Source organism: Suncus etruscus, chromosome 6, assembly GCF_024139225.1.
Source record: "Suncus etruscus isolate mSunEtr1 chromosome 6, mSunEtr1.pri.cur, whole genome shotgun sequence".
Lineage (NCBI taxonomy): Eukaryota > Metazoa > Chordata > Mammalia > Eulipotyphla > Soricidae > Suncus > Suncus etruscus.
This window is the reverse complement of record NC_064853.1, coordinates 1590130-1614480: the sequence shown is the minus strand read 5'-3', so window position 1 is coordinate 1614480 and position 24351 is coordinate 1590130. Positions and strand designations below refer to the sequence as shown.

The following is a 24351-nucleotide window of genomic DNA, read 5'->3' as shown; positions in this document are numbered from 1 at the left end:
CCCAAAACACTCAGACACCACAGTGTACCCCAAGTCTGCTCCCTACAGCCTAGCCCTGGGAAGGCCCCATGGGAGTGAGGCCCCCAACTCCCCAGTTCCCCAATTACCTGCGTCTGTGGGAAGGGGGCAACGTGGGCACCTACCACCTCAGTGCCCGCATGCAGGCTCCAGGAGCAGCATCTCTTGGGGGGCCCAGAGCTCATGTTTGGGAACTAGGCAGCTGTTAGTGAGGCAGGTAAGAACCAGCAGAGCCCACCAGACCCCGGGTACTAGGCAGGCAGATGACCGGCCCCGCCCCACCTCCCCCATTGCCCAGTTCCTCAATCCAGCTGAATCCCCCACCCCGGTACCTTCTGGCTGGCTGAGCCCCCAGGAGGGCAGATACAGGGCAGGAAGCAAGATTCTGCAGGGTGAGGGGATAGTGGTGGAGTTGAACCTGTAGTCCTAGAAAGAGGAGGTCCCCTGCCCACCCAAGCCAACCCTCTATCCAGACCCCCATCAGCCACAATATGCCACAGGCTGGTACGGGCTGGGAGGGCTCTGCCTCGGCCCAGCCCAGGAGTGGATCCAAATGCCCAAAGCCCCCGAGCCTCCCCTGCCCCTTCTCTTGGCCACCCAGGCTCACCCTGGGCAGCAGGACCCGTGAGTTGGTGCCAGCTTGGCTGCCCACTGCTCCTCCCTTCCTGAGGGTCCTACCTGGTACAGGGACTGTTCCCAAACATGCCTGCAGAACATGGCTGTCAGGAATGGGCACCGAACTGGGTGACAGCAGCTGTAAGCCAGGAGTCCAGGCCCCTCATGGTGTGTCCTCCAAGTCCTGGGCCTAGCGGAGTGGGGGGCTCAAAAACACAGCTGGGGGGTCTGGAGCACTTCTGGGAGTGTAGGGAGTACAGAGAAACTGGGGGCACAGCTGGGAATCTAAGACATAGTTGGGGTTTCGAGGCCAGGAAAGGACCCCAGAACCCAGGCACAGATGGAGGACAGGGACCACCTACCGAAGAACCACCTACGGAGTTTCCTGAGGTTCCACCAAGCAACCAACCTAGGCCAGGCATGCCCCCTCCTCCACAGCTTCTCCCACCCCACCAAATCAGCCCAGCTCAGACAGTCCAGCCTGTCCAACCGAGCCGGAGCCCACAAGCCCACAGTGCACGGGCCCCTGCCCTAAGTGCCAACTGGGAGGAATGACCTCACCCTCACGCCCTTTCCCATGGGGAAGCCTAGCAGGAGGAGCTCTGGCCCCCTCAGGGGAACCTGCCCGCCCTCAGCCCTGCGCCACATGACCCCAGGGATTGTTTGCCTCCCTGCCATGCTGAGCACTTGGGCCCAGGGTCGAGGCTCGAGGAGAGACGTCTGTGCCCCCCCCCCCCACCAGTCCCACTGGCCACCTGAATCTCAAAGTGGAAACTGAAGCCCAGAGACTCCCACCCCTGCCAGTGGGTGTCCTAGGACAGTCTAGGTTAACAACCTCCGTTTTGGCCCCAAGGTTGCAAGGACAGAGTTAGAGCGAACCCCAACCAGCAGCAGGAAAGCAGCCCAGGCCTACAATGGCCACCTTCCGTTTCCCACAGTCCTAGGCCGGGCACGGGCCTTCAGCACAGGACATCTTGGGGGAAGTCCAAGAAGGTTCCTGTGTGATCCCAGGGCTCATCACTGCAGAGAGGGTCCAGGCCTGCAGAAGACAGGGTCCAGGGGGAGGGTCTTACAGTGACAGGGGCTCACCCCAGGGGATAGCGAGAGGAGCCTGCTGCTATCTGAGGACCCCAGCGGAGCCCCAGAGCCTCCCCATCTGCCACTGAGCAGGAGGAATCTGGGCAGGTGATCCAGGCTCACGCACAGCCTTGAAGGAGGTGCTGGAGGCCGGAGGTGACAGGTGGGGCTGTTCTGGAGACAGAGCTGACACGCCCGGCCGAGTCCCCCTCATCAGGAAAAGCTGCAGCGGGTCCTCGCCAGAGCCCCTCAGGCAGGCCACCGCCAGGTGAGCACGCATCAGGACAGGGCCCTGGGAAGGGATGAGGCACACACAGCACAAGGCCTCAGGGAGCCCAGGGCCCATGGGGGGGGACAGGGGTTGGGGGGACTCCCCAGGGGGGTGGGGACAGGCGGGGCCAAGCGGGGCAGGGCAAGGCTATGTATGGTGGGGTGGGCGGGGCCAGGGACTACTATGTGAATGGGTGGGCGTGGCTGTGCGAGTGGGTGGGGTGCGCGTGGGTGCGTGTGGCCAGGTAGGTTGGACCTGCAGGTGTTGGACGGGCTGGAGTTGGGATCATGTGGGGTACCTGGGGCCAAGACGGGGTGCAGGAAGGTGGGAGCCGGCCAGTCCGCAGGGGTGCAGCGAGGCGTCGCCCACCATGCAGGACCAGAGCCCAGAGCTGTGTGGAAGCGGCTCTAAATCCGGGAGGCTCCACTCAGACTCTGACTGTTGAGGAAAAAAAGTGCTTTTCCACCAGACGCTATTTCTACCCACGGCTTTATTTACTGTCTGTTCCTGAGAAGCTGCAAGAATAAATAGTTCAAGGGCTCCGTTTTTAAACATGTATTTATTTACTGATTTTGGGCCGGGGGCCACACCCGGCAGCGCTTGGGGGCGTGTGGAACTGCAAGGCCGGGATGGAAGCAGCCTCCCGCACCTCCCGCCCCGGCGAGGCCCCCACCCGCGCTGGCCGGGCGGCATGTTCCGTCACCACGTGGGCACCAAGTGCCCACCAGGCCGCTGGGCAGACCCGCCGCAGCCAGAGCCAAGCGGTCGGTCGTGCACCCCCACGGTGGGCGCTGGCAGGAGGGGGCACGGTGCCAGGGTGCCAGAGCTGCCGGAAGCAGATTGCGGATGACGGGATCTGCGATGAGCAAGCCCGAGTGTTTTACTTTGTATCTCGTATAATGAGTTTTACATAACTTAATTAGTTTAATTGGATCTTAATAAGGCCTCCTGTAACAACCGGCTCTTTGAATGACAGGAGGAGTTCACCTCCTCAGCTGCCGCCCACAGCTCCCTTACGGCCTGTCCAAGCTCAAGGCGTCTAGGGGTCCTGAAGCCAGGGTGTTTGTTTGGCCCCCCAGCCCAGTAGACTGGAACTGCCTGCCACAGGACACCCTGAAATCTGAGAGGGTGAGGCAGGGTGGGGGGGGGAGAAGCAGGTGCACTGACCTCCAGAGAAGGGGCGGGTCAAGGAAGAAGGACATTGCCAGGAGGATGGGCATGATCACACAGGATGGGTGGGATGAGCATGATGATGCGGGGCCATATAAGATGGGGAAGGGCCATATAGGATGGGGCAGGGGTAGCAACAGGTAGGGAAGACTGGATGGGAGGGAGCCGGTGCGTGCAGGATGGGACAACAGGAAATCTGGTTTTAGGGTCCACAGGAAGTCAGGGCAGGGCACCTAAGTCTGAGGCATGAGCAGGTACAGAAGAGGTGGAGGGACCAGCTCTCTGCTTGGGCATGTTTCCGGGCGGCCGTGATTGCCCTCTGAGCCTGCTTCCTCCTCTGCTTCCACAAGAGCAGGGCCCCCACACCTTCATGCTGAGCAGAGTCTGCCCCTTAGAGCCTTCAGGCTGTTGTGTCCCTGTCCCACCCATGAAAGGGGAGAAGAAGCCCTTCACACTTCTCAGGATGTACCCACAGGAGGTGGAGAAGACGACACGCGCTGGGATGCCTGGCTGCCATGCCCTTGCGGGAAAACGGGGTTCAGCATCACCAAGCCAAAGGCAGGACAGCCCAGCTCACTGCAAGATCCCAAGTGACGCGGATGGTATCTTGGGCAGAGGTGGAAGAAGGGTCCAAGGGGTCCTGACCAGAGACTGTAGCTGTTCCACCCCTCCCCAGCCCTTCTCCTGCAAAGCTCAGGCCACAATCACCTGCCCAAGAAGAACTGCCTCCCAATCTTCCCCTTGAGGAATTTCCCCTTCTGTCCTCCAGTATCGCCCTCTGCAGCGCCTCTTCCAAAAAGTCCTCATGGGTTGCCTCTTCCTGTGTGCAGCCCTTAGTCACTGACCAGATCAACCGGGAATGGTGGCAGCACACACAAGGGCACCCTGTGTCCCCTGAGTAAGGTCACAGCAGCCGGCTCTCCTCAGACCCTACCCCAGGTCCACCCCAGCCCTGCTTTGCACCAGGGATCCTGCCCAAGCCCTAGTTTCTGAGTGTGGCCACAGCGAACCTGTCCCACCTCCACCCTCAGACCTCAAACTAAGTCAGAACCTCAGGGCCAGGCACCCGGCAGGTTCTGCTCCCTCTGGACACCTGTCTCACAAAGATCCTTGTCCCCATGCTCGGCACCAGGCCTGTCTGCCCTCACCCTGTCTGGCTGTGGCTACCCCCAGCCCATGGCGTAGCCAGCGGCAGTTGCTGAGGTCCTGGCTGAAGCCTGTCAATGGACAAACCTTCCCTAGTCCCCTGGGGCCAGCAGTGATGCTCTGGAGCATCCAAGGGGCTGCCCAGGCCTCTGCCCCATCCAGTCCCCTGACTCTGGTTCAGGAAAGAGGAAATAGCTGTGTGGGCCAGGGGTGACCAGCAATCATGACACATGGCTCAGGACCTGCCCACCACATCTAGTCTCCCCAGCACAGCAGCTGGTTCTTCAGAGAGGCCTCAAGGAGCAGCTGGTCCCGATAGATAGGTGGGTTGCCAGAGAGCGAGGGCCAAGACAGGGCCACCCAGGAGGGGGCACAGGCCCTGGGGCTCCACATGGATTCCACCCAGGCACCTGACGCAATCCCCTCAGCACCACCAGGAGTGGCCTCTAAGTGCAGATCCAGCAAGCCACCAGGTGTGGCCCCAAAAGCAAAGCGTGGGTCCCTGCAGACCCCAGGAGGCGGCAGCTGTCAGGTGAGGACCCTCCAAGCTGTGTCTCGAGACTCCCGATCCTCCTTCTACCTCGTGGGCAGGAGGGCTGGGGTGCCACCTGCTGGCCGGCAGGAGCAGGCTCGGACCCTGCTGGACTCCAGACGGGGGTCAGGTCGGTGTGGCCCCCCCCCCCCCGCTCCTGCGCCCGCCATCCGCCTGCGGGCTGTGTGCGGGACTCAAGCCCATGCACACGGTGTGACGACGACTCTCTCGGCCTGGATGGTGCTGTCAGACCACTCAAGGTGGGCCCTGAGATGCGGCGCGGCCCCTCCAGGCCGGAGGCCATTCCTGCCGGGTGGGTGGAGCAGCAGAGACCGGGACTGCGAGGCGAGGCGAGGGTGGCAGCAGCCAAGGCGCAGACAGAGCCTCGGGTTCCTGGCCGGGAATGTCGGTCTGCCGTGGAGCTTCGCCTCGGGTACCAAGTGATGCGCAAGAACGGGGACCGGACACGGGGACCATGGATGCAGGACGCAGAAAGGGCTGGAGTGGGAGGGAGGGCGTGTCCTTACTTGACCACGCCCCTCGACTCCGCCCGAGGACCCGCCCACATGCCCTCCCTCCGCCCCGCCCATAGGCCTCGTGTCCACCTGGCCCGGACCTTTAAGCTCCGCCCATAGGCCCTCCCCAAGCCCCGCCACAGGCCGAGCCTCCCACCCAGCCCATCCTTTCAGGCCCCGCCCACAAGCCCTCCACCGCGCCCGGCCCACAAGCCATTTCCTCCGCCCTTAGCCCCGCCCTGCCCCCAGCCCCGCCCAGAGGCTTCGCCTTTCATCCGGGTCACACCTTCAGCGTCGCCCGCAGGGCCTCCCTCCGCCCCGCCCACAGGCCTCTTTTTCCGCCCTTAGGCCCGCCCTCCTCAGGCCCCGCCCACACCACACTCAGCCATACCTTCAGGCCCCGCCCACAAGTCTCAAGAATTCTTCCTCCGCCCTTAGGCCCGCCCTCCCCCGGCCCCGCCCAGAGGCCGCGGCGCCTTCCATCCGGGTCACACCTTCAGGCCCCGCCCCTAGGGACCCACCCTCCCCACCCAGGCCTCGCCCCGCGCCGCGACGCCAGGCCCGCGCCGCGTCCGCCGACGTCATCAGCAGGCGACCGCGGGCGGCCGCGTGGGCGTGGCCACCGGCGCCCGGAGCCGCTGTCATGGCGCTCACCCGGGCCAGCCCGCCCGAGGTGGTGCGCGCCGCGCAGAAGGACGAGCACTACCGGAGCGCGCTGCGGAGCGCGGCGGGCGGCGCCGTGCACAGCCTGGCGGGTGAGCGGGCGGGCTGCGCGCGGCGGGCGGCCGGGCCGGGAGCCGGGCCGCGCGCGACCCCGACCCTCCGTCCCGTCCGTCCGTCGTCCCGCCCGCAGGAGCCCGGCGCTGGCTGGAGTGGCGCCGGGAGCTGGAGCTGCTGGCCGACGCCGCGTACTTCGGGCTGACCACGCTGGCGGGCTTCCAGACGCTGGGCGAGGAGTACGTGGGCGTGGTGCAGGTGGAGCGCGGCGGCCGGCGGGTGCCGTCGGCGGCGCGGCGCGCGCTGCTGGTGGCGCTGCACTGCCTGCTGCCCTACGCGCTGGACCGCGCGCTGCTGCGGCTGGAGCTGGCCCTGCAGCCCGACCCGCGCCGCGCCTCCCTGGGCGGGCCGGCCGCCGGCGGGCGCGGGCCGGGCTCGGGCTCGGGCCGCGCGGGGGCCTGGCGCTGGCTGCAGCGGCGCGCGGCGGGCCTGGGCGAGCCGCGCAGGAAGCTGCTGCTGCAGGGCCTGGCGGGGCTGCGGCGCGCGCTGGACGGGCTGCAGCGCCTCCACGTCGCCTGCTTCTACCTCCAGGGCGCCTTCTACCACCTGTCCAAGAGGGCCGCGGGGGTCACCTACGTGAGTGCCGGGCCGGGCGGGGAGTGGGCTCGCCCCAGGCCCCGCCCCGCTGCCAGCGACCCTGGGTCACGGCTCCCCGCCGCCCGCAGCTCCGCGCCCCCCGCCTCCAGGCCGAGGACCCGCGGGCCCGCGCGAGCTACCGCCTGCTGGGGCTGCTGTCGCTGCTGCACCTGGCGCTGGTCCTAAGCCTGCAGCTCTACGGCTTCCGGCAGCGGCAGCGGGTCCGCCGAGAGTGGCCGCTGCCCCGCTGCAGCGCTCAGCGCAGGTGTGTGCTGGGGGCGTGGGGGGCCGAGCCCCGCCACCCGCCCGGCGGGCCGCTGAGACGCCCCGTGTGCCCGCAGGAGCCACGCAGAGGACCGAGCGGGCGCCCGGAACTCCCTGTGCACGCTGTGCCTGGAGGAGCGGCGCCACACGGCCGCCACGCCCTGTGGCCACCTCTTCTGCTGGGAGTGCATCACGCAGTGGTGTGACACCAAGGTGGGCCTCCGAGGGCTCTGGTGCGGGTGGCAGGGGCCCCTGACTACCTCTTCCTGTGCAGAGTCCAGGAAGGATCCACTCCTGGCTGTACCAGGCTGGGTGGGTGGGTGTGTGCGCGCGCGCACCCACCCCCAAAATGGCTGCCTTTTGGGGGTGTTGGGTGCCCAATGAGAAAAGGAAGCCCGCTGGGATCCCTTTCAAGATACTCGAAAGTACTCTCCCCTGTCCCCTCACCCAGACGGAGTGCCCCCTGTGCCGGGAGAAGTTTGTGCCCCAGAAGCTGGTCTACCTGCGACACTACCGCTGAGCCAGGGTCTGAGGCCTGAACAGCACAGGAGCCCAGGCCCTTAGGGCACAATGTCTGCCTGTCCCCAGCCAAAGCTGTTGGAATAAAAGGATTACCTCCCTTGGAGACAAGGTACCACCTCAGCTCCACGCCTGCCTTACTCCCGGTTCTTGCCAGGTTTGGAGGTCACTCCCAGCTCAGTCCTTGGGGAACCAACCAGGGTCTCCTTGCAAAGTTGTGGTGGCTTTTAGGTTTGAACTTGTCCAAGTGTACTTTGCCATGAGAACTTGGTGGGGTCTCAGATAGCTCAACTGGCCAGTGTGGTGCCGTGAGCATCACAAATCATCAGAGCCCCATAAACCCCAGACAGTTCTGTCTCTGGCCAAAGCACTGAACCACCTGGCTTGGCTGGCAGGAAGTTGACACTCAAGCCCTGTCTACAGGGTCAAGCTGCACCTGCAAACCCCTGCATTCCACACCAGGTGCCCCATGATGAGCATCACCCGAGCAGCCCCAGAGGAAGAGCTGATTCCACGACACAGAAGGGGGCTCTCCCAGGGGGCTGCCAGCACAATGCTAGTGGCAAAGCCGGCGACCCCTCATGTCCACTCTAGGCCTGTCCTGGGTGCCTGCCAGTTGCTGCAGAGAGAAACTACACGAGAAGGGGACAGTCTTTAATCAGGGTGGAATTAAAAAGTCACCAAGGAAAACGCTCAAGAGAATCTCATTTTATCAGAAAGTTGGCATGCAGGCCAGAGCTGCGGGTCCTCTCTGGGCAGGTCAGCTCGCGCCAGCCCCCAGTACAGGAGACCAGAGGGATTTGACTCCAAACCAGGCTCCTTATGTGTCAAAGAAACGTGTCAAAATCCTCTCGGACAATTAAAATATAATATATATTTAAACTCCCAGGCCCTCCAAGCAATCACCGAAGTGGAAGAGTTTTGAGTCCTCACAACAGTGGCTGGCGGCACCTCTGGCGAGGCAAGAGGACACAGGCCGAGAGCCAGAACTGGGTGCCGTCCAGTGGGTCCTGCAGGGGTCAGGGTGGTAGGTGGCTGCTCTCACACAGGTCTCTGCCCTCCCTGCCCACCTGACTGTCCCCACTTGTCGCTGACAAGCGTCACTGAAAAGAAATGCATTTCCTTTTAGAGGCCACTTTCTTCGAGAACCTGCTATTTCCATTACAACTGAAGCTCCTTTTTAAAAAGAAAATCTGACTCCCTCCTAACCAGCTACTTTATGTGGAGAGAAAGGCGCATAGGCCCAGGGCCGCTGGTCTAGCTGGCGAACGTCTTGCCCATGTCCTCCTTGCCCCCGTACGTCCTCTTGCCGTGCGTGAACGGGATGTACCGGTACTTGATCATGTGCTGGGGATGAACACAGGCGTCACTCGGCTGCAAGCTGGACACGTGGGGGAGGGACAGCCGAGCAGCACCCCCAGTTCTGTGGTCCTGGCCTGGTGGCCCCTACGGGTGCAACCACCACCAGGTGGGCCGCCTGTCCCTCCCTGCCCCCTTCCCAGGCTCACCTTAATCTGTCTCTTCATGGTGATGCAGAAGAGCATGATGAAGTACATCACCAGGATGGGCCAGAACACTGGCACATTGAAGGCCTCAAAGAAGGTGCAGACCATGGCCACCAGGATGCCCTTGGTCGCTGCGTGCCTGAGGAGGGAAGGCAGTGGTCAGGGCTCCCTGTAGCCTAGTCCTTCTGGCACACGCCTTTTTCACACCAAAAGTTGCAGCTGACGCTTCATGAGTGAGCCGTAGAACAGGCAGGGGGCTGAAGGCACCTGCCTCACAGCCTGCCAAGACCACCTGGACTCTAGCACCACACTGTCTGACCACCGGGGCCACTCCTGAGCAGAACCAGGGACAGCTATAGGAGTGCACAGCAAGGTAGGGTCAGAACAAAAAACTAGGGGGCCGAAGAGATAGCATGGAGGTAGGGAGTTTGCCTTGCTTGCAGGACAGTGGTTCAAATCCCAAATCCCAGCATCCCATATGGTCCTCCGAGCGATTTCTTTTTATTTATTTTTTTGGGCCACACCCGGCGGTGCTCAGGGGTTTCTCCTGGCTGTCTGCTCAGAAATAGCTCCTGGCAGGCACGGGGGACCATATGGGACACCGGGATTCGAACCAACCACCTTTGGTCCTGGATCGGCTGCTTGCAAGGCAAACGCCGCTGTGCTATCTCTCCGGGCCCATCCAAGAGCGATTTCTGAGCGTAGGGCCAGGAGGAACCCCTGAGCGCTGCCAGGTGTGACCCCCCCCCCCCCAAAAAAAACAAGAATGAAAAACTAGGGGCTGGAGGATAACCACAGAAGCCGGAGAGATAGCACAGAGGTAAGGCATTTGCCTTGCAAGTGGCTGGTTGACCCAGGACCAGCGTTGGCTTGAATCCCAGCATCCCATATGGTCCCCTGTGCCTGCCAGAAGTGATTTCTGAGCAGAGCCAAGAGTAAACCGAGTGCTGCTGGGTGTGACCCAAAAAAACCAGAAACAAAACTGCAGAGGGGCTGAGGAGAGCATGGAGGTAGGGCATTTGCCTTGCATGCCAACGGATGGTGGTTCGAATCCCAGCATCCCACATGGTCTCCCGAGCCTGCCAGGAATGACTTCTGAGCATAGAGCCAGGAGTAACCCGAGCGCAGCTGAATGTGACCCAACAGCAAAAACAAAAAACCTAGAATCCGGGACTGGAGAAATAGCATGGAGCTAAGGTGTTTGCCTTTGACGCAGAAGGTCGGTGGTTCGAATCCTGGCGTCCCATATGGTCCCCCATGCCTGCCAGGAGCGATTTCTGAGCGTAGAGCCAGGAGTAACCCTGAGCACTACCGGGTGTGACCCCAAAACCAAAAAAAAAACCTAGGATCCATCTGGTGCCACTGGATACATCACAAAAATGAATCCAACCTGTGGTGAGCGGTAGGGGAGGGAGCTTTCTGTGTTACCAGGACTGCAAGGTGGGAGCCATCCAACCCTGCCTACCCATCAAGGCCACGCAGTATGGGCCACCCCAGCCCTACCAATCATCAGGGCCAGCCCAATCTGGACCACCCAGGCCCCGCCAACCCCTTAATTCCCCCTGTAGGCACCAGTGCCCTGGGCCTTGCTGGTCCGATGGCCAGGACACGCAGGGTACAGCTAGTCCCCTCACCCCTGAGACAGGCTCGTCAGGTCAGGTGTAGCTTTGCTGGAGCCACTTACCAGAACTTAAACTCAGGGAGCCTCCGGATGAAGGGCCGGAACTCCTCGTTCTGCCGGGTGGGCAGGGACGGGCCTTCATCTGCAATTGGGAGGTGCACGATGTGGGGGGACCGGGACTCCCAAAGGGGCCTCTCCTCATGCCCCAGTTGGTAACTGTAGGCCATCTGCTCCCTACTTGAGCCCATGTGAGGGCTGCGCACCCAGAAGCCAGAGATGAGTCGTGGAGACTGGCTGGTCCTCCTCCCTCCCCAGGGTGCAGGCCCGCTCCCTTGCCCACCCACCGGGGTCCTTCGGGGACTGAGCCCGCTTCCAAGCCGATGTGAAGCCTGTGCAGAAAAGAATGTGTGTGGGAGGCCAGAGAAGATTCCCCCCAGGCCGCTCCATACCTGAGTCCTCCATTAAGGACGGGTCCACCTTGGGGGACAGGAACGCTATGAAGAGGTTGAGGTGATAGATCCCCAGGGCATAAGTGACGATGTACCAACCCTGCAAGACACCAGCATAGTTGGCACCCGACTCTCTCCTGCTTGGTCCACACCACAGCGGACCAGCTGCAGCTCAGGGTGGTGGGAAGTGGCGCTGGCCAAGCCACACTGCCCGGCCCGAGGCTCACAGCTGGTCTGCAGGACACCAGCTGGGCCCTGTCAGGTGCGCGCTCTCCGCCTGGAAGCTGCCAGGAGCGCTGGTGACCTTTGTCCAGGAGAGATCTCAAACTGGAAATTCCGGAAATCAAGAATGGGGTGCGGAAGGCCGGGCCAAGGCTTCCTGGGGACGGAGCAATGGCCCGGCGCGGCCCCGCCCCCAGGCGTCAGGAAGACCCCGGAAGGCCAGGCTGAGGCCAGTTCCCTGCCACTGCGGCGCAGCTCTTCAAGCTGCTGTGGGCCCATATCATACTGACGGCCACACCTCCCTGCCAGCGCCAAGAAACGCAGCCTCCCAAAAACTGGAGACCAGAGCAGCTCTGGCAGGGGCGAGGGGCGCCCTAAGGACCGCCCCGGGGCCAGACCTACCTGTAGCAGGTAAACTCGGATCATGTACACGAAACTCAGGCCCAGCGTGACCACCCATCGCACAGCCGTGTAAGGCGTCGACTTGTCCAGCCAAGACTGGTAGATCTAGAGAGAGGGTAGTGTAAGAAAGCATGCGTGCCACTGTGAGTACACACAGAAATGTTGGTGTACATGTGGCCGTGTGAGTGGAAAGATTGAGTCGGAAGTGTACGTGAATTGAGTATGACATTGGGTGCGTGTGTGAATGTGTGAGTTGTGTGACTTTGTGAGTAGGTTGAGATGTGTGTCGTCTAACAGTGTGTGTGAGTTGTGTCCGTGTAAGCGTGTGAGCCGGGCTGGAGATCCCCTCAGCCTGTGCAGCCGGGCCCAGGTGAAGCAGCCCAAGCGGGGCCTGGGCTAAAGACAAGATGGAGTGGGGCCGGAGAGATAACACAGAGAGAGGTAAGGCATTTGCCTCGCATGTGAAGGACGGTGGTTGGAATCCCGGCATCCCACATGTTTTCCCGAGCCTGCCAGGGGCAATTTCTGAGCATAGAGCCAGGAGGAACCCCTGAGCGCTGCCCGGTGTGACCCCCCCCCCAAAAAAAAAAAAAGACAAGTATGGAGTGAAGGCCACTGAGGAGGCTGGTCCTGGGAGCCCACCAGAGCTCTGCCCATGTGCCCCACGGCCCTCGAAGCTGCCTCCGCGCGCAGAAGAACATGTGTGACACAAGACAAGAGGGTGAGATCCCCGCTCAGACTTCCGAGGGGAAGCTAAGCGACGTGGTGGTCAGCTGCGAGGACCTCGGGAGCCAGGAGGCGCAGAAAGTTTGCAGGGCGCGGTCTTGCAGAAGCGTGGCCGGGAATCAACGGGGCTCTTCGCCTACGAGCCAGGCAGCTGCCGCTGCAGCAGGGGCCGCTCACCTGTCCGAGCCTCGAGAAGAACCTGAACGCCGCCGACGGCTTGCCGTGCACCGAGTCGCCGGCGCTGTCCCCTTCCGACATCCTGCACCTGCGGGCACACGCTCGGCTCGGCTGCGCCCGACCACCCGCCGCACCCCGCCGTCCCCTCCGGCGCCCGCCGGCCTCAGGGGGGCCTCCCCGCGCCCCCGCAGCGGCGGGGACCCGGCGGGGCGAAGGACACGGCCCGAGCGCGCCCGCCACGTCACGCGCCCTTTGCACGGGGGAGTGGCACCGAGGCCGCAGGGCGACCCGGGGCCCCCACGGCCCCACGAGCAGCTTCCGCGCCGCCCCCTGCGCCGGGAGCCCCGGGCCCGCGGGACCCCTGCCCTCCCCGGCGCCGGTGCCGCCCAGGCCCAGGCCCGGCCGCCTCGCCGCCACCGCCGCCCCGCGCCCCGGACGCGGACTCGCACCCGGGCCCGGCCCTGCCCGCACCTGGCTCCGCTGCGGCCGAGCGCGGGTCGGAGGCCGCGGGGACGAGGCCGCGAGGACGGGGACGGGGACGCGGACGCGGGCGGGCGGGCGGGCGGACGGGCGGCCGCGCCGGCGCTCGGCTGGTCGCGACGCTGCACACGGCACTTCCGCTCCGGCCTGGCCCGCGCGGCGCCGCCTCCGGGACGCCCAAGATGGCCGGCGGGGCGGGGCGGGGCGGGCGGGCGGGCTCAGCCGCTTCCGCTTCCGGCGTGGGCGCGCAGGCCGTTGGTCGGGAGGGAGGGAGGGAGGGAGGGCCGCGCCGCGCGCGTGGGAAGCGGAAGAGACGTCGGCGGAAGTGCGCGTCCCGCGCAGGCGCACCGCCCCGGCGCCGTCTGGCTCGGGGCCCGGAAGTGGCCGTCCTCCGCGGGCCGGCGGAGGCCACGCCCCCGGCGACGGGCGAGCCAATGGGAGAGGGGCTTGGGGTTGCCATGGGAAACCGACAGCGGCAAGATGGCGGCCTCCGGAGACGGAGACGGAGGCGCCCACCCGCGGCGCTCGGAGCGGCCGGGGCGACCGCCGCGGGACGGTAACGCCTCGGCCGGACCGCGGGGCCTGTCCGGGGGCTCTCGGGGCCCGGAGTGTCTCGCGAGGGGCCTGCCCAGACGGGGGGCCTGCGTGGAGGCAGCTCCGGGGCGCCCATCCCACGTCCCGGGGGGGAGCAGGAGGGGCGCTGCCTGCCTGCGGGGCCGATGCTCACGAAGGAAGCCAGCTCGGGCGCGACCCTGGGGGAGCGGGCCGCGCCCCAGCTGCTGTGGCCCAACTTGCCGCCTCCCCGTCTTCAGGCTACGGCGTCTACGTGTACCCCAACTCTTTCTTCCGCTACGAAGGCGAATGGAAAGGGGGCAAGAAGCACGGTACAAGCGTGCGGCCCCCCACATTCTGCTTGGGGCGTCCTCAGGCCCTCCAGCCCCGGTTGGGAATGTTACGCACAGCCTGAACCCGCAGGCCCCAGGTCGAGGCCCGGGCGGGAGCATCGGGGTGGCCCCTTGCTAGAGCCCCTGTCTTGTGCCTGTGGGGCCCCGGCTGGCCGCCTCGTCTCCCGTACGGGTGTGTCCCCTGAAGAGTCTCGGGGGACACTCGGAGGCGTTCTTGCCCACACGGGGTCTCAGAAGAGTGTCCGGGGGGCAGCGAAGCCGAGAGGCGCAGCCCAGCACAAAATGGGGTCCCCCGCGGCTCGAGACACAGGCGTGGTCAGCGCCCCCCCCCCATCCTTCTCTGTGCCCTGACCCTGCCAGGCCGCGGGAAGCTGCTGTCCAAGGACGGGAGCTACTACGAAGGCGACTTCGTGGCTGGGGAGATCGTGGGAGAGGGGCGCCGGCACTGCGCCACCTCAGGTCAGCTCGGGGCTCGCTCCCCCCCCCCCCCGCGACATCCCCAGGCCACCGCCGCCACTGGACCCTTCCCCGGAGCAGTGGGCCCGGGCCTCCCGGCTCAGCCTGCGTGGTCTGTCCCCAGGAGACACCTACTCGGGCCGCTTTGTCCTGGGAGAGCCTCACGGGCCCGGCTGCGTCGCCTACAGGACGGGCGGATGGTACAAGGGGGAGTTCGGCTGCGGCGTCCGAGAAGGTGATGGCCCCGAGGCCCCCCGCCTGTGCCAGCCACGCAGCCACCTCTGGCAGCTCCCCAGGGCCCGTCCTCCCCCCAGTCCCAGGGCCCCAGGAGTCCGTGCTGGGCTTAGCTGCGGAAGGGGCTGCAGCGGGCTCGGGAGGCAGCCGTGACCGCCGCCCTCCTGGCCGCCAGGACTGGGATGCCTGCAGGATGCGCTGGGACAGGTGTACCGAGGGTCCTTCCACGAGAACCGGCGGCACGGCAGGGGACACATGGTTTTCCAGTGAGTGGGGCCGCCGGTCCAGCCCCGCCGTCTGCTGGGGACAGACCCCGCCGGGGTGGAGAGGGCCGGGCCCAGCCTTGACAGCCCCACCTTCTCCTCCTGGTGTGCGTGGTCAGGGAGGCGGGTGGTGGGTGGTGGGCAGGCCAAGCAAGCCCTTCCCAGCTGCTCCGGGCCTCGTAGGAACGGTGACAGCTACGAAGGTGACTGGGTCAGGGACCAGCAGCAAGGCCAGGGGGAGCTCCGCTGCGCTGACGGCTCTGTCTACCAGGTATGGGGGGCGGAGGGACCCCACGGGGGCGTCCCACGGATGAACCTGGGGTTCAGGGCACCAGCTGGCCCGGGAAAGGGGTCTCCGACGACGCAGACAAGGGCGGTGGGCGGCCAGAACCGTGTCCCGCGGGGGACACTGGGCTCCGGTCCTTCGGGCCTAAGCCGGTTCTGATCCCAGGGAGTCTGCCAGCACTGCTGGGGCGCTGGGTGGGGACCTGTGGGGGACTGTGTCCCACCGGGGGTACCATGAGCAGCCCCGTGAGGCTGCGGCTTCCCCCGCACGCGGCCAGCCTGCTCAGGGGCCCTGATAGTTGGGGGACCGCAGCCCGGCCGCAGCCCCGGCCCCCCTAGCAGCTGCAGTCTGTGCCCGGTGTTAGCGCGCTCGGCCGCCACCAGGGGGCAGCACAGCCCCGCGGCTTGTGGGGCGCAAGCGCCGCTCCCGGAAAGGAAGTGGCCGGGGCACGGCGGGGAAATGGGGCGGGGCCTCAAAGCGGCCTCTCGGGGACGGAAACGGGGCGGGGCGAGCGTGCGAAGCGAGATGGGGATTGGACGGGACCGGCGAGGGGCGTGCCGTGGGCGGGGCCTTCTCGGGCCGCCCTCCTGGGGTCCTGCAGGGCCCTGCCCGGGGCCACCCTCTGACCCTGTGCCCGCAGCTGCTGGCACTCTGGGTCCGGTACCCCAAGGAGGGTGAGTCGCCGGGGCCTGCAGTCTGCCCCCGGCCCTTCCCGCCTTTACACATTTAAGTTTGTTCTAGAGGACGCGATCCCCAGTTCAAGGCTTGTCTCCGGGGATCTGGGCTCCCCTTCTCCTTCCCGCCCTGCTGACAGCTCTGTGCCGCCCTGCCCCAGATCTCGCTGACATCGGGTGATTCCAGGGTGCAGGTGTTGTTCCTGGTAGTTCTGGGCACAGCCACCCTCCCTGCCACCACAGGGCAACCGGGCTGCAGGGTGGCCGGAGCCCTAGTGAGGCCCCCACATCAGGTCCACTGCTCCTCCCCACCCCACCCCACCCCCGTGCCCTGCTGGTGGGAGGGTCCAGGCCTGACTCGCTATTCTCTGGCAGGGCCAATGGTTCTGCGGCGTCCTCAGTGGCCTGGGCAGCCTCACCCACTGCTCAGGGCTCACCTACCACGGGCTGTGGGTCAACGGGCATCCAGTGGGTAAGTGGGGACCTGCCATTCGCCACTACTTGTCCAGGCCCTGTAGGCGCTAGCCCCATGAGGCGCCGTGGAGAGCACACTGCCCCCTGAACCACAGTGCCCCCCCCATGAGTCACTCTGTGGGGGACACAACCCTTAAACCACGCTGCTTCCCAGAGCAAGCCGTCAGGATGGTGGTTCTGGGCCCTGAGGTGCTGACCGTGGGACCCGGCTCGACCTTCTCGCTGCGGGTCCAGCTGCAGCAGGACAGCGGGGACACTGCGGAGGGTGAGTGTCAGCCTCTGGCTCCAGAGCACACCCCGGCCTCCCACCAGGAAGGGACGTGTAGGCCTCAGTTCCCATAGAGGGAGCCTTGGTAGAGGCAACAAATGCCATAGTGTCATATGTGTGCATGTGGGCATGTGAGTAGGCCCACGGAGAAGCATGCTAGGTGTGCGCGTGTGTGGGTGAGTGCAGATGTATATGTACAGGCACGCATAAACAGCACATGGGTGAGCATGTGTGTGCTGGTGTGAGCATATGATGAACATGTGACACAGTTGCTCTCACTGCCCAGAGCATGGTGGTCCGTTGGCTGCTGCTTTAAAGAGAAGGGGCCGAGCAATAGACAGACAGCGGGGAGAATGTTTGCCTTCTACATGGCCAACCTGGGTTTGATCCCCGGCATCCCATAGGATCTCCCTAGCCCACCAGGAATGATTTCTTAGTGTAGAGCCAGGAGTGATCCCTGAACACAGCCAGTTGGGACCTCCACAAAAGAGTTGTTGTTCCCACCCTGTATCAGAATACGAGGGGTCCTGCTCATCCTTGGGTGCTCAGGCCCCACAGACCCCTCAGGTCCCGCAGGGGTAGCACAGGCAGCCCTGGGCCTGAGAGGGAGTGTGAAGCCGGGCACCGGAGCAGTAGAAATGCCTTCTCATTCGTGCCCACCCGGGAACGATGAATAAAACAAACAAACAAAAAAAGAAATGCCTCCTCAGTACTCACCCACAGGCCCCCCTCTGTCCCTCCTGCTGCAGTGGCCCTGCCTGGGTCCAGGCCCAGTGATCACATGTCCCAAAAACATCTACGAGAGGGGCCAGAGCTATACAATCCAGCTATTGCTGCATAAGGGAAGGCACTTGCCTTCCGTGCAGAGAATCCGGGTTCGATCCCCGCCAGCGCATATGGCCCCAGGATCCCCCATGGAGTGATCCCTGACTTCAGAGCCAGAAGGAACCTCTGAACAGTCCCAGTGTGGCCAAAATGCCAAAAATAGGAACAAAATTCACCTGCGAGTCGAACATCCCAGAATGGACCCAACTTGGGGGTTGTCTATGACCTCCACGTGGGTGGCCCTGTGTGGCTCTGTGTGAGCCCCAGGTCCTGAGGAGCCCCGAGCATGAGTCCAAATTTGCCCTGTTGAGTCCTTGCAGTCTTGGGGCTCAGCCTGTCCTGATGCTCCGGTGGGCGCTCGTCCCCCCACCGGGCTCCTCCGGGCCAGGCGTTTGGGTGCCTGAGGCCCAGCACTCTGTCCACAGGTGAGAACGGGCGGCTCCTGAGGGTCTCGGCCAGCATCAGGTAAGGTAGATTGGATGGAGAACCCCCAGATACAACTGCTCTGACCCCACTGTGAGCACAGCAGAGACCCAAGCAGGGCCCAAAACTACCACAGCTCAGCTCCCACGAGGCCACGCCCACACACTGGGTCACGCCCATAGGGTCATCCCCGCACATGGGACATGCCCACCCCAGGGCACCCACCACACAAAATCATGCCCCATCCCCGTGTGACCACGGCCCACCCACAGCTTCCAAGGGATTATGCCCCAGAGACCCTCCATGGCCCCCTACGGCCCCCTCAGCTTGGTTCTGGCTCCCTGTGCCCCTGCAGCCCCGATCCAGGCAGCAGTTCCGAGTCAGAGTGCGTCTCTTCCCCTCTGGGGAACCCCTCTGGAGACCCAGAGCCCAGCGCTGACGCAGGAGAAATCGCCCCAGGGCCACCTGAGGGTGAACTGCCTCTGGAGCTGGCATCAGACACCTCATGTGCTCCAGGAAACGCCCCCAGCAGCCTGCCTGGTGAGCAGGAGAATCCTGTACTCCCCAGAAAGACCTGGCCCGGCATGGACGCTGGCTCTGTGAGCTGACCGGAGGTGGCCGCTACATCTGGATAGCCCGATTGCCCTTAGAAGGAGCCCCCTAGGGGCCAGGGTGGTAGCACAGCGGTAGGGCTTTTGCCTTGCAAGCAGCCGATCCAGGATGGATGGTGGTTCGAATCCCAGCATCCCATATGGTCCCTTGTACCTGCCAGGAGCAATTTCTAAGCGCAGACAGGAGTAACTGAGTGTCGCAGGGTGTGACCCAAAAACCCCAAAACCAACTAAAAAGAAGGTGCTCCCTGCAGCCCTTGCTCAGAAAGTGGCGCTAGCTGCCAACCCTTCGGACCAGAAACAGGCTGGCAGTTTCCGGCATTCTGAGCCATAGCACAGCCAAGAGGGCAGTCACCTTGCATGTGACCAGCCTGGATTCCATCTCCTGAGCCCTGGAGAGTCCCCCGATCCCACCAGGAATGATCCCTGAGCATGACAGAGCCAGGAGTCAACCCTGAGCATGGCTGGGTGTAGCCTCAAATCAAAGCCTTTTAAGAGAGGGCCCAGAGCCTTAGCACAGGGAGAAGAGGAGGGTGTTTTCCTTGCACATGGCAAACCTGGCTTTGACCCTGACATCCCATATGCTCCCCTGAGCACCGCCAGGAGTAACTCCTGAGCACCGTCGGGTGTGGCCCTAAATTAAACCAAACCAAACAAGACAACACTAAAATGAGATTGTCCTTTGCCTCCTGGCCCTGGGTGTGTCCCAGTCTGGGTACCATGTATTTGGGAAGCTAGAAAGGCTGCACAGGGGAAAGGACACCCCTAGTTAGGAGTGTCTGCCAGTAACATCCATGTCTGTGCCAAATACTGGGGTCACATCCCACCCACCGCTGGCTGCTATTCATCTTGCCAGGCAAGTGAGAGAAAGTTCCAGACATTGGGGGGAGTACAGGTTTCGGAGTTGATCTCCCCTAGCAATGGGGCAGGTCTGGGGGATTTGAGGATTGGTTTTGTTTTGTCTTTGGGCCACTCAGCTGTGTTCAGGGCTTGCTCCTGGCTCTGTGCTCCGAAATCATGCCTGGCAGGGCTTGGGGCAGGGGGGTGCACTGTAAGAGATGCCAGGGATCAAACCTGGGACTGTCATGCAAGGACAGCTCCCCCCCCCACTGTCCTCTCTAGGGGACCTGCAGGCTGAGACAGCTGGCAGGGAGGAGCCACCATCGAGGCAGGGCTGGAAGCTGGGCCCCCCCACACACATGCAGGGCCTGTCTGCAACAGTCTGGGCCAGGCCACTTCTTCCCATGTGAGAGAGTCCCACAGGGCTGAGGACAACCGTGGTCGCCTGACACTTGCAGCAAAGGGTGTGGCGGGGAAAGAGCCTCCATGCGCCGCCAGCCCCCCTGAGCACCCTCCTGGCTCCTCACACGCTGCCCGTGGCCTGCAGGGCCTTCGACAGGGAAGGTGGCCTGGAGTGAAGGAGCCGCGTGCAGGGGCGGGGTGGGGGGAGCCCCCCTAAGGCGGATGGGGGCGAGGGCTGCTCCCCGCCTCGGACAGCTGCACACGCTGGCCCGGAGCCTGGCCAGGCCCAGCGGGACCCAGGAGACAGGGCGGAGGGTCCCCAGCTGCCCGCAGGCAGGATTTGGGCGGGGGTCCTGGACCCCCAGCAGCAGGAGCGACAGCCAGGCGGGGAGCAACTGCGGCAGGAGGGGGCGGGGGCATCAGAAACCCCAATCTAGTGCCGCTCCTGGCGCCCAGCCAGAGGCAGCACCGCCCTGTGCAGCTCCTCGCTGGAGATGAGGAGCTCAGGGGGCTGAGGAACCCGAAGGGGCTCGGGGAGCACAGGCACCTGAGCGTGGCTCCTTGGCTCTGAGCTCCGACATGTGCAAGGGCACGCAGGCCCGGCTGGAGCCTCTGGGCACCTCCGGCCTTGCTGCCCTCCAGGCCCAGCCATGCGTGTCGCAGGGCACTTGGCACTGCGGGCAGCCCTGAGGCTTCGCTGCGCCATGCCCAGCATGGCCGGCAGGTTTCTGTGTGTGCAGGCATGTGTGCTGTTTCATGTATGCAGGTGCGAGTCCGTGGGTGCACACATCTATGTGTTATGAACTACTGCACACCCGTGCGTGTTTTGGTGCGTGCGTGTCGTGAGCTGCTTGCATGTGTGTTCTGTGCTGTATGTGCATGTTGTGAGTGCATGTGTCGTGAGCTGCTGTGCACATGTGATGTGAGCTGCTGTGTGTGTTGCATGTGCCGCGTTCGCATACACGTGCCTACCTTCACAGGGACCCTTGTGACTCCCTCCCCAAGCAGATGCCAGCAGGACCTTAGCCCTTGTGGCGCCGAGGGGCAGAGGAGGGGACCGCGAGAAGGACGGAGGCCAAAGGGCAACTTGGGGAGGGCATGGGCCAGCCTGGGGGCCACTGAGGCGGCCTGTGGGAACAGGGGCTGAGATGCCACCACAATCCTGGGGCCACAACAGCCGGGGGCGCTGCTGCAGTGCCTGCTCTGTGGCGGCTGAGGACCCCAGAGCCCATGGGGCAGCCCAAGACATGGCCGGGTTCAGATGTAGTGCTGGTGCCCCACAGGGTGCTCTGCACTCTGCACTCCAGAACCTGCAGGAACAAGGGCCCCTGAATTCAGAGGCCACGCAGGGCCCTTCAGGACAGGGATGGAGTCTGGGGGCGGGCTTGGTGCTCTGAGGTACTCTGACACCCTGCTCATCATTGCAGGCTCAGCTGAGCCCCGTATGGGGGTGTGTGGGCTGGTGGGACCCTAGTTACCGTGGACACGCCAGGAGCTCCAGGCTGCCAGGCACCACCCAGCTGTTTCCCACCTCAGGACGCCGAGTAGTACCGAGGGCTGCCCTGGCACCTGAATGCCTGTGCCCACCCTGCCAGTCGGTGCCCTCACTCAGTCCTGCCCTCCGCCCCGTCCAAACCACCTGCCAGCGCTCGAGGAGCCTCAGGGTGTTTCTGTTCCTTCTAGAAACCTTTTTGCCGCTTGCCGGGGAGCAGAACTGCCTGCGGGCACAGCGTGGTCATGCCCAGTTTGACCACCTCTGTCTGGGCACCCGCCCACTTGGGCGCCACCCTGTGCTTTTCTTCCATGGATCTACAGAGGTAGGTGGGAGATGCCTCTGGGCTGGGATGTGGAGTGCCCTGCGGCCCTTCTGAGCACCCCCTCTTCCAGAAGGCTTGCGGACAAGAGTTGCCCAGGGCATCCTCGAATGGCAGCCGGTAGGTACAAGCGCCACCCAGCATGGGGGCCTGGGGGCAGCGCCCACAACAACAGGGGGGGCAGGCACTCCGTCTGAGGGTTCTGCACAAAGGGAAATGGTATTGGGGGAAGGGGATAGATAAGGGGGCGGGGCCAGTGTGGGGGTGCCGGTGGCAACGTCTGTGGATGTCCCCATGGCCTTTCCAGGGCTCCCTCCCACAGCCCAGCCGGGCCTGTGACTCAGACCAGGGCTGGATGCTGGCCCGGCCCCTGCAGGCACTGTGGGCTGAGGGACCTTCCCCAGAGAGTGGGTGGGGGCCTGGGGAAGTGAGGGGTTCCCTGGACAGACGAGCCGCTGCTAATGGGGACCTTCCACCCACAGTTTGCTCTGCACTCCAGAACCTGGGTCACCCCCCTACACAATCAGACTAACCTGGGTGGACTCCCCCCCATACACACACCCTGAAACTGCTGTTTAGCAGCTGAGGGCCCTGCTGGCCTACAAAGATATCTTGGGGTGTTTGGGCTGGCAGGACTGGCAGGGTTCAACTGAGTGCAAGCCTGCAGGGAAGTGGGGAGAGTGTCCTGCAGCCTTGTTCCCATATCCCATCCCCCAGAAAGCTGCTGCAGCTTTACCAAACACACCCACACCCCCCATATCCCACGTCCCCCCCACATCTGCACCTCAGCCTCTGGCCATCAGGGCTGGGTCTCACGAGGCACAGTCGAGCCAGTAAGAGCCCTGACCACAGAGAAGGGCCATTGAGGTCTCAAGGAGGGGCTGACCGGGGTCGGAGCAGTGGCGCAGTAGTAGGACATTTGCCTTGCAAGCAGCTGACCTAGGACAGACCGTGGTTCGATCCCTGGTGTCCCATATGGTCCCCCGAGCTAGGAGCGATTTCTGAGCACAGAGCCAGGAGTAACCCCTGAGCATCGTCACCGGGTGTGACCCTAAACCTACCCCCCTAAAAAGGAGGGGCTGACCTCATTCTGGAGCCCCGGGGCGTATGTAGCCACCCACCATAGCCCAGGGGGGCTGCGGAGCAGGGAAAGGATTGTGGAGAGAGAGGAGAGAGTTCTGACGCTCATAGGGCTGCGACCCAGACCTAGGGTCAGAGAGTAACCCTGGGGTCCCCGTGCCAGCCCAGCAGTGCCGTGGCCCTCAGCAACTGTGCTCACCATCTGGGGCACCGCCAGGACCTAGAGGCACGACACCACACTCTTGGGAAGCCCAGACCCATCCAGCAGCAACCCAGCGGGCTTGTGCCCAGTGGAGCCCCCCAAATCAAGCCCTGGGTCCCCAGTGGCCCAGAATTGGGCTCAGATTGATTTGGAATGATCCCGGGTCCTGGATCTAGAAGCTTCTGGCTCGCCTGTTGGCCTGTGTGTCTCTGTATATCCCCGCCCCAGGATAGGGTCCCCACTCACTGCTCCCTTTCTCCCCAGGCTGGACACGGCCAGACCAGGGTGGGCTGTGCCCCCAGGTAGGTAGAGGGCCCAGGGCGGACACCTCCTTTCTGGGGACCCCGGGCCTGATACCCAGACACCGGTCCTCCCGGTGATGCCAAAGGCCCCGCCCCACGCGCCACCCCGACCCCCACCCCCACCCCGCGCCCCGCGCCCCGCACGAGGCCGGGCCTGTTTTCCAGACGCGCTGGAATGTTCTCTCCAGCGGAGCCGCCTGGCCCGCCGAGGCCGGGGCCGCATTCCTGGCCGAGCTCGGGGCCGCGGGAGCTTTTTCCAGGCTCCGGTGCCAGCCCGGCGGCGGGCGGGAGGCGGTTTCCGTGGCAACCGCAGTTTTTGTTGTTCCTTATTTTCTTTTTTACGGCCTCTCCAACTTCCAGCGCTGCAGTTTGTGGCTGCCCAAAGAAAAAGCGCTTTTCCCTCGCCCCACACCAGGCCCCGCCGCCCCCCGCCCCACTGCTGCATGGGGGCCATGCGGACGCCCCTGCCACCCCGATGCCCACACAGACGCCCCCCAGCCTCTCCCAGGCCCTTGCAGACTGGGCCATGCTCGCCCATGGGATGGGGGTGCCTTCCTTCGGCAGCCCCACCTTTGCACTCCAGTCATGGGCCACAGGCCTGGGTGGGGCGGAGTGAGGTGCAGGGGTGCACCAGGCAGCTAAGTGCCTCCCCACAGGGGAGTATACCATCATCGTGGAAGATGTGACCAGCCCCCCGTTCCTTGGCCGCTCGCTGCCCGCTGCCTTTCAGCGCCTCCTCGTTTCTGCACCCGGGAGCAGTAAGGATCCCCCCGGATGCCCCACTGCGGGGACAGACTCTGAGGACCCCCACTGTACCTCCATCGACAGGATTCAATAAACCTCAGCCTGGCCCATGGGCCTCTGTGGTAGCAGCTGAGTTTTTTCCAGGGGTCCTCAAAGACAGGAAGGAGCCCAGCCCCCGGCTGTCCAGGTCAGCCTGGGGCTCCCCCACATGGCAGCAGGCTGCCCAGTCCACGGGGCTACTCCACCCAACTTCAGAGCCCCATCCCACCCACAGGTGCCCTGACGATGCTCCTGTTCGCCAGCTTCCTGGGGACATGCACAAGGAAAGCCCCAGCCTTGCATGCCACCGACCCCTAGTGGGCCCCGCTCCACATATGACCCCCCCCAGGCAAGGTCAGGAGGGATCCCCTGAGCGGGGAAGGAACCCAACAGCCTCAGGGTGCAGCACCCGAGTCTCCACCTGGCAGCGGCAGCCCCTAGCTCATG

The 24351-nt window shown here is 64.2% G+C and overlaps 3 protein-coding genes across 6 annotated transcripts; 2 read left to right on the top strand and 1 right to left on the bottom strand.

The window, feature by feature from the left end:
* The first annotated feature begins 5955 nt into the window (after nucleotides 1–5955).
* Nucleotides 5956–7595, top strand: PEX10 (peroxisomal biogenesis factor 10). 2 transcript variants are annotated; one of them, XM_049775367.1, is made up of 5 exons: nucleotides 5956–6099; nucleotides 6198–6697; nucleotides 6787–6962; nucleotides 7039–7174; nucleotides 7413–7595. In XM_049775367.1, exons 1-5 carry the CDS (start codon nucleotides 5988–5990, stop codon nucleotides 7479–7481), a joined length of 993 nt encoding a protein of 330 aa, XP_049631324.1. In that variant the 5' UTR covers nucleotides 5956–5987; the 3' UTR covers nucleotides 7482–7595. The 2 variants fall into 2 exon arrangements, with proteins under 2 accessions (XP_049631324.1, XP_049631322.1); XM_049775365.1 differs by having other exon boundaries at nucleotides 6198–6703; nucleotides 6736–6962.
* Nucleotides 7596–8113: 518 nt separating this feature from the next.
* On the bottom strand, nucleotides 8114–12677 carry RER1 (retention in endoplasmic reticulum sorting receptor 1). The gene is made up of 6 exons (XM_049775397.1): nucleotides 12583–12677; nucleotides 11680–11784; nucleotides 11056–11155; nucleotides 10670–10748; nucleotides 8989–9124; nucleotides 8114–8827 (listed from the first exon to the last, which is right to left on the bottom strand). The coding sequence occupies exons 1-6, from the start codon at nucleotides 12661–12663 to the stop codon at nucleotides 8738–8740; spliced, it is 591 nt and encodes a 196-aa protein (XP_049631354.1). The 5' UTR covers nucleotides 12664–12677; the 3' UTR covers nucleotides 8114–8737.
* An 804-nt stretch (nucleotides 12678–13481) lies between these two features.
* MORN1 (MORN repeat containing 1) lies at nucleotides 13482–23961 on the top strand. 3 transcript variants are annotated; one of them, XM_049775336.1, is made up of 14 exons: nucleotides 13482–13618; nucleotides 13875–13946; nucleotides 14328–14426; nucleotides 14548–14658; nucleotides 14833–14923; nucleotides 15104–15191; nucleotides 16256–16352; nucleotides 16509–16619; nucleotides 17873–17912; nucleotides 18226–18410; nucleotides 21407–21540; nucleotides 21614–21657; nucleotides 23084–23121; nucleotides 23778–23961. In XM_049775336.1, exons 1-14 carry the CDS (start codon nucleotides 13543–13545, stop codon nucleotides 23957–23959), a joined length of 1368 nt encoding a protein of 455 aa, XP_049631293.1. In that variant the 5' UTR covers nucleotides 13482–13542; the 3' UTR covers nucleotides 23960–23961. The 3 variants fall into 3 exon arrangements, with proteins under 3 accessions (XP_049631293.1, XP_049631292.1, XP_049631294.1); XM_049775335.1 differs by having other exon boundaries at nucleotides 21611–21657; XM_049775337.1 differs by lacking the exons at nucleotides 17873–17912; nucleotides 18226–18410 and having other exon boundaries at nucleotides 21611–21657.
* The last annotated feature ends 390 nt before the right edge of the window (nucleotides 23962–24351 follow it).

Excerpts from the sequence above, each read along its gene's own strand:
- MORN1 (XM_049775335.1), top strand. The coding sequence starts at position 13,543 with ATGGCGGCCTCCGGAGACGGAGACGGAGGCGCCCACCCGCGGCGCTCG. Across the intron at positions 14,924-15,103 it reads AGGGGACACATGGTTTTCCA|GAACGGTGACAGCTACGAAG; the intron begins GTGAGTGGGGCC and ends CGGGCCTCGTAG. Across the intron at positions 15,192-16,255 it reads CTGACGGCTCTGTCTACCAG|GGCCAATGGTTCTGCGGCGT; the intron begins GTATGGGGGGCG and ends ATTCTCTGGCAG.
- PEX10 (XM_049775365.1), top strand. The coding sequence starts at position 5,988 with ATGGCGCTCACCCGGGCCAGCCCGCCCGAGGTGGTGCGCGCCGCGCAG. Across the intron at positions 6,100-6,197 it reads CGCCGTGCACAGCCTGGCGG|GAGCCCGGCGCTGGCTGGAG; the intron begins GTGAGCGGGCGG and ends TCCCGCCCGCAG. Across the intron at positions 6,963-7,038 it reads CGCTGCAGCGCTCAGCGCAG|GAGCCACGCAGAGGACCGAG; the intron begins GTGTGTGCTGGG and ends GTGTGCCCGCAG.
- RER1 (XM_049775397.1), bottom strand. The coding sequence starts at position 12,663 with ATGTCGGAAGGGGACAGCGCCGGCGACTCGGTGCACGGCAAGCCGTCG. Across the intron at positions 11,785-12,582 it reads TCTTCTCGAGGCTCGGACAG|ATCTACCAGTCTTGGCTGGA; the intron begins GTGAGCGGCCCC and ends CCCTCTCTCTAG. Across the intron at positions 9,125-10,669 it reads CTCCCTGAGTTTAAGTTCTG|GCACGCAGCGACCAAGGGCA; the intron begins GTAAGTGGCTCC and ends TTCCCTCCTCAG.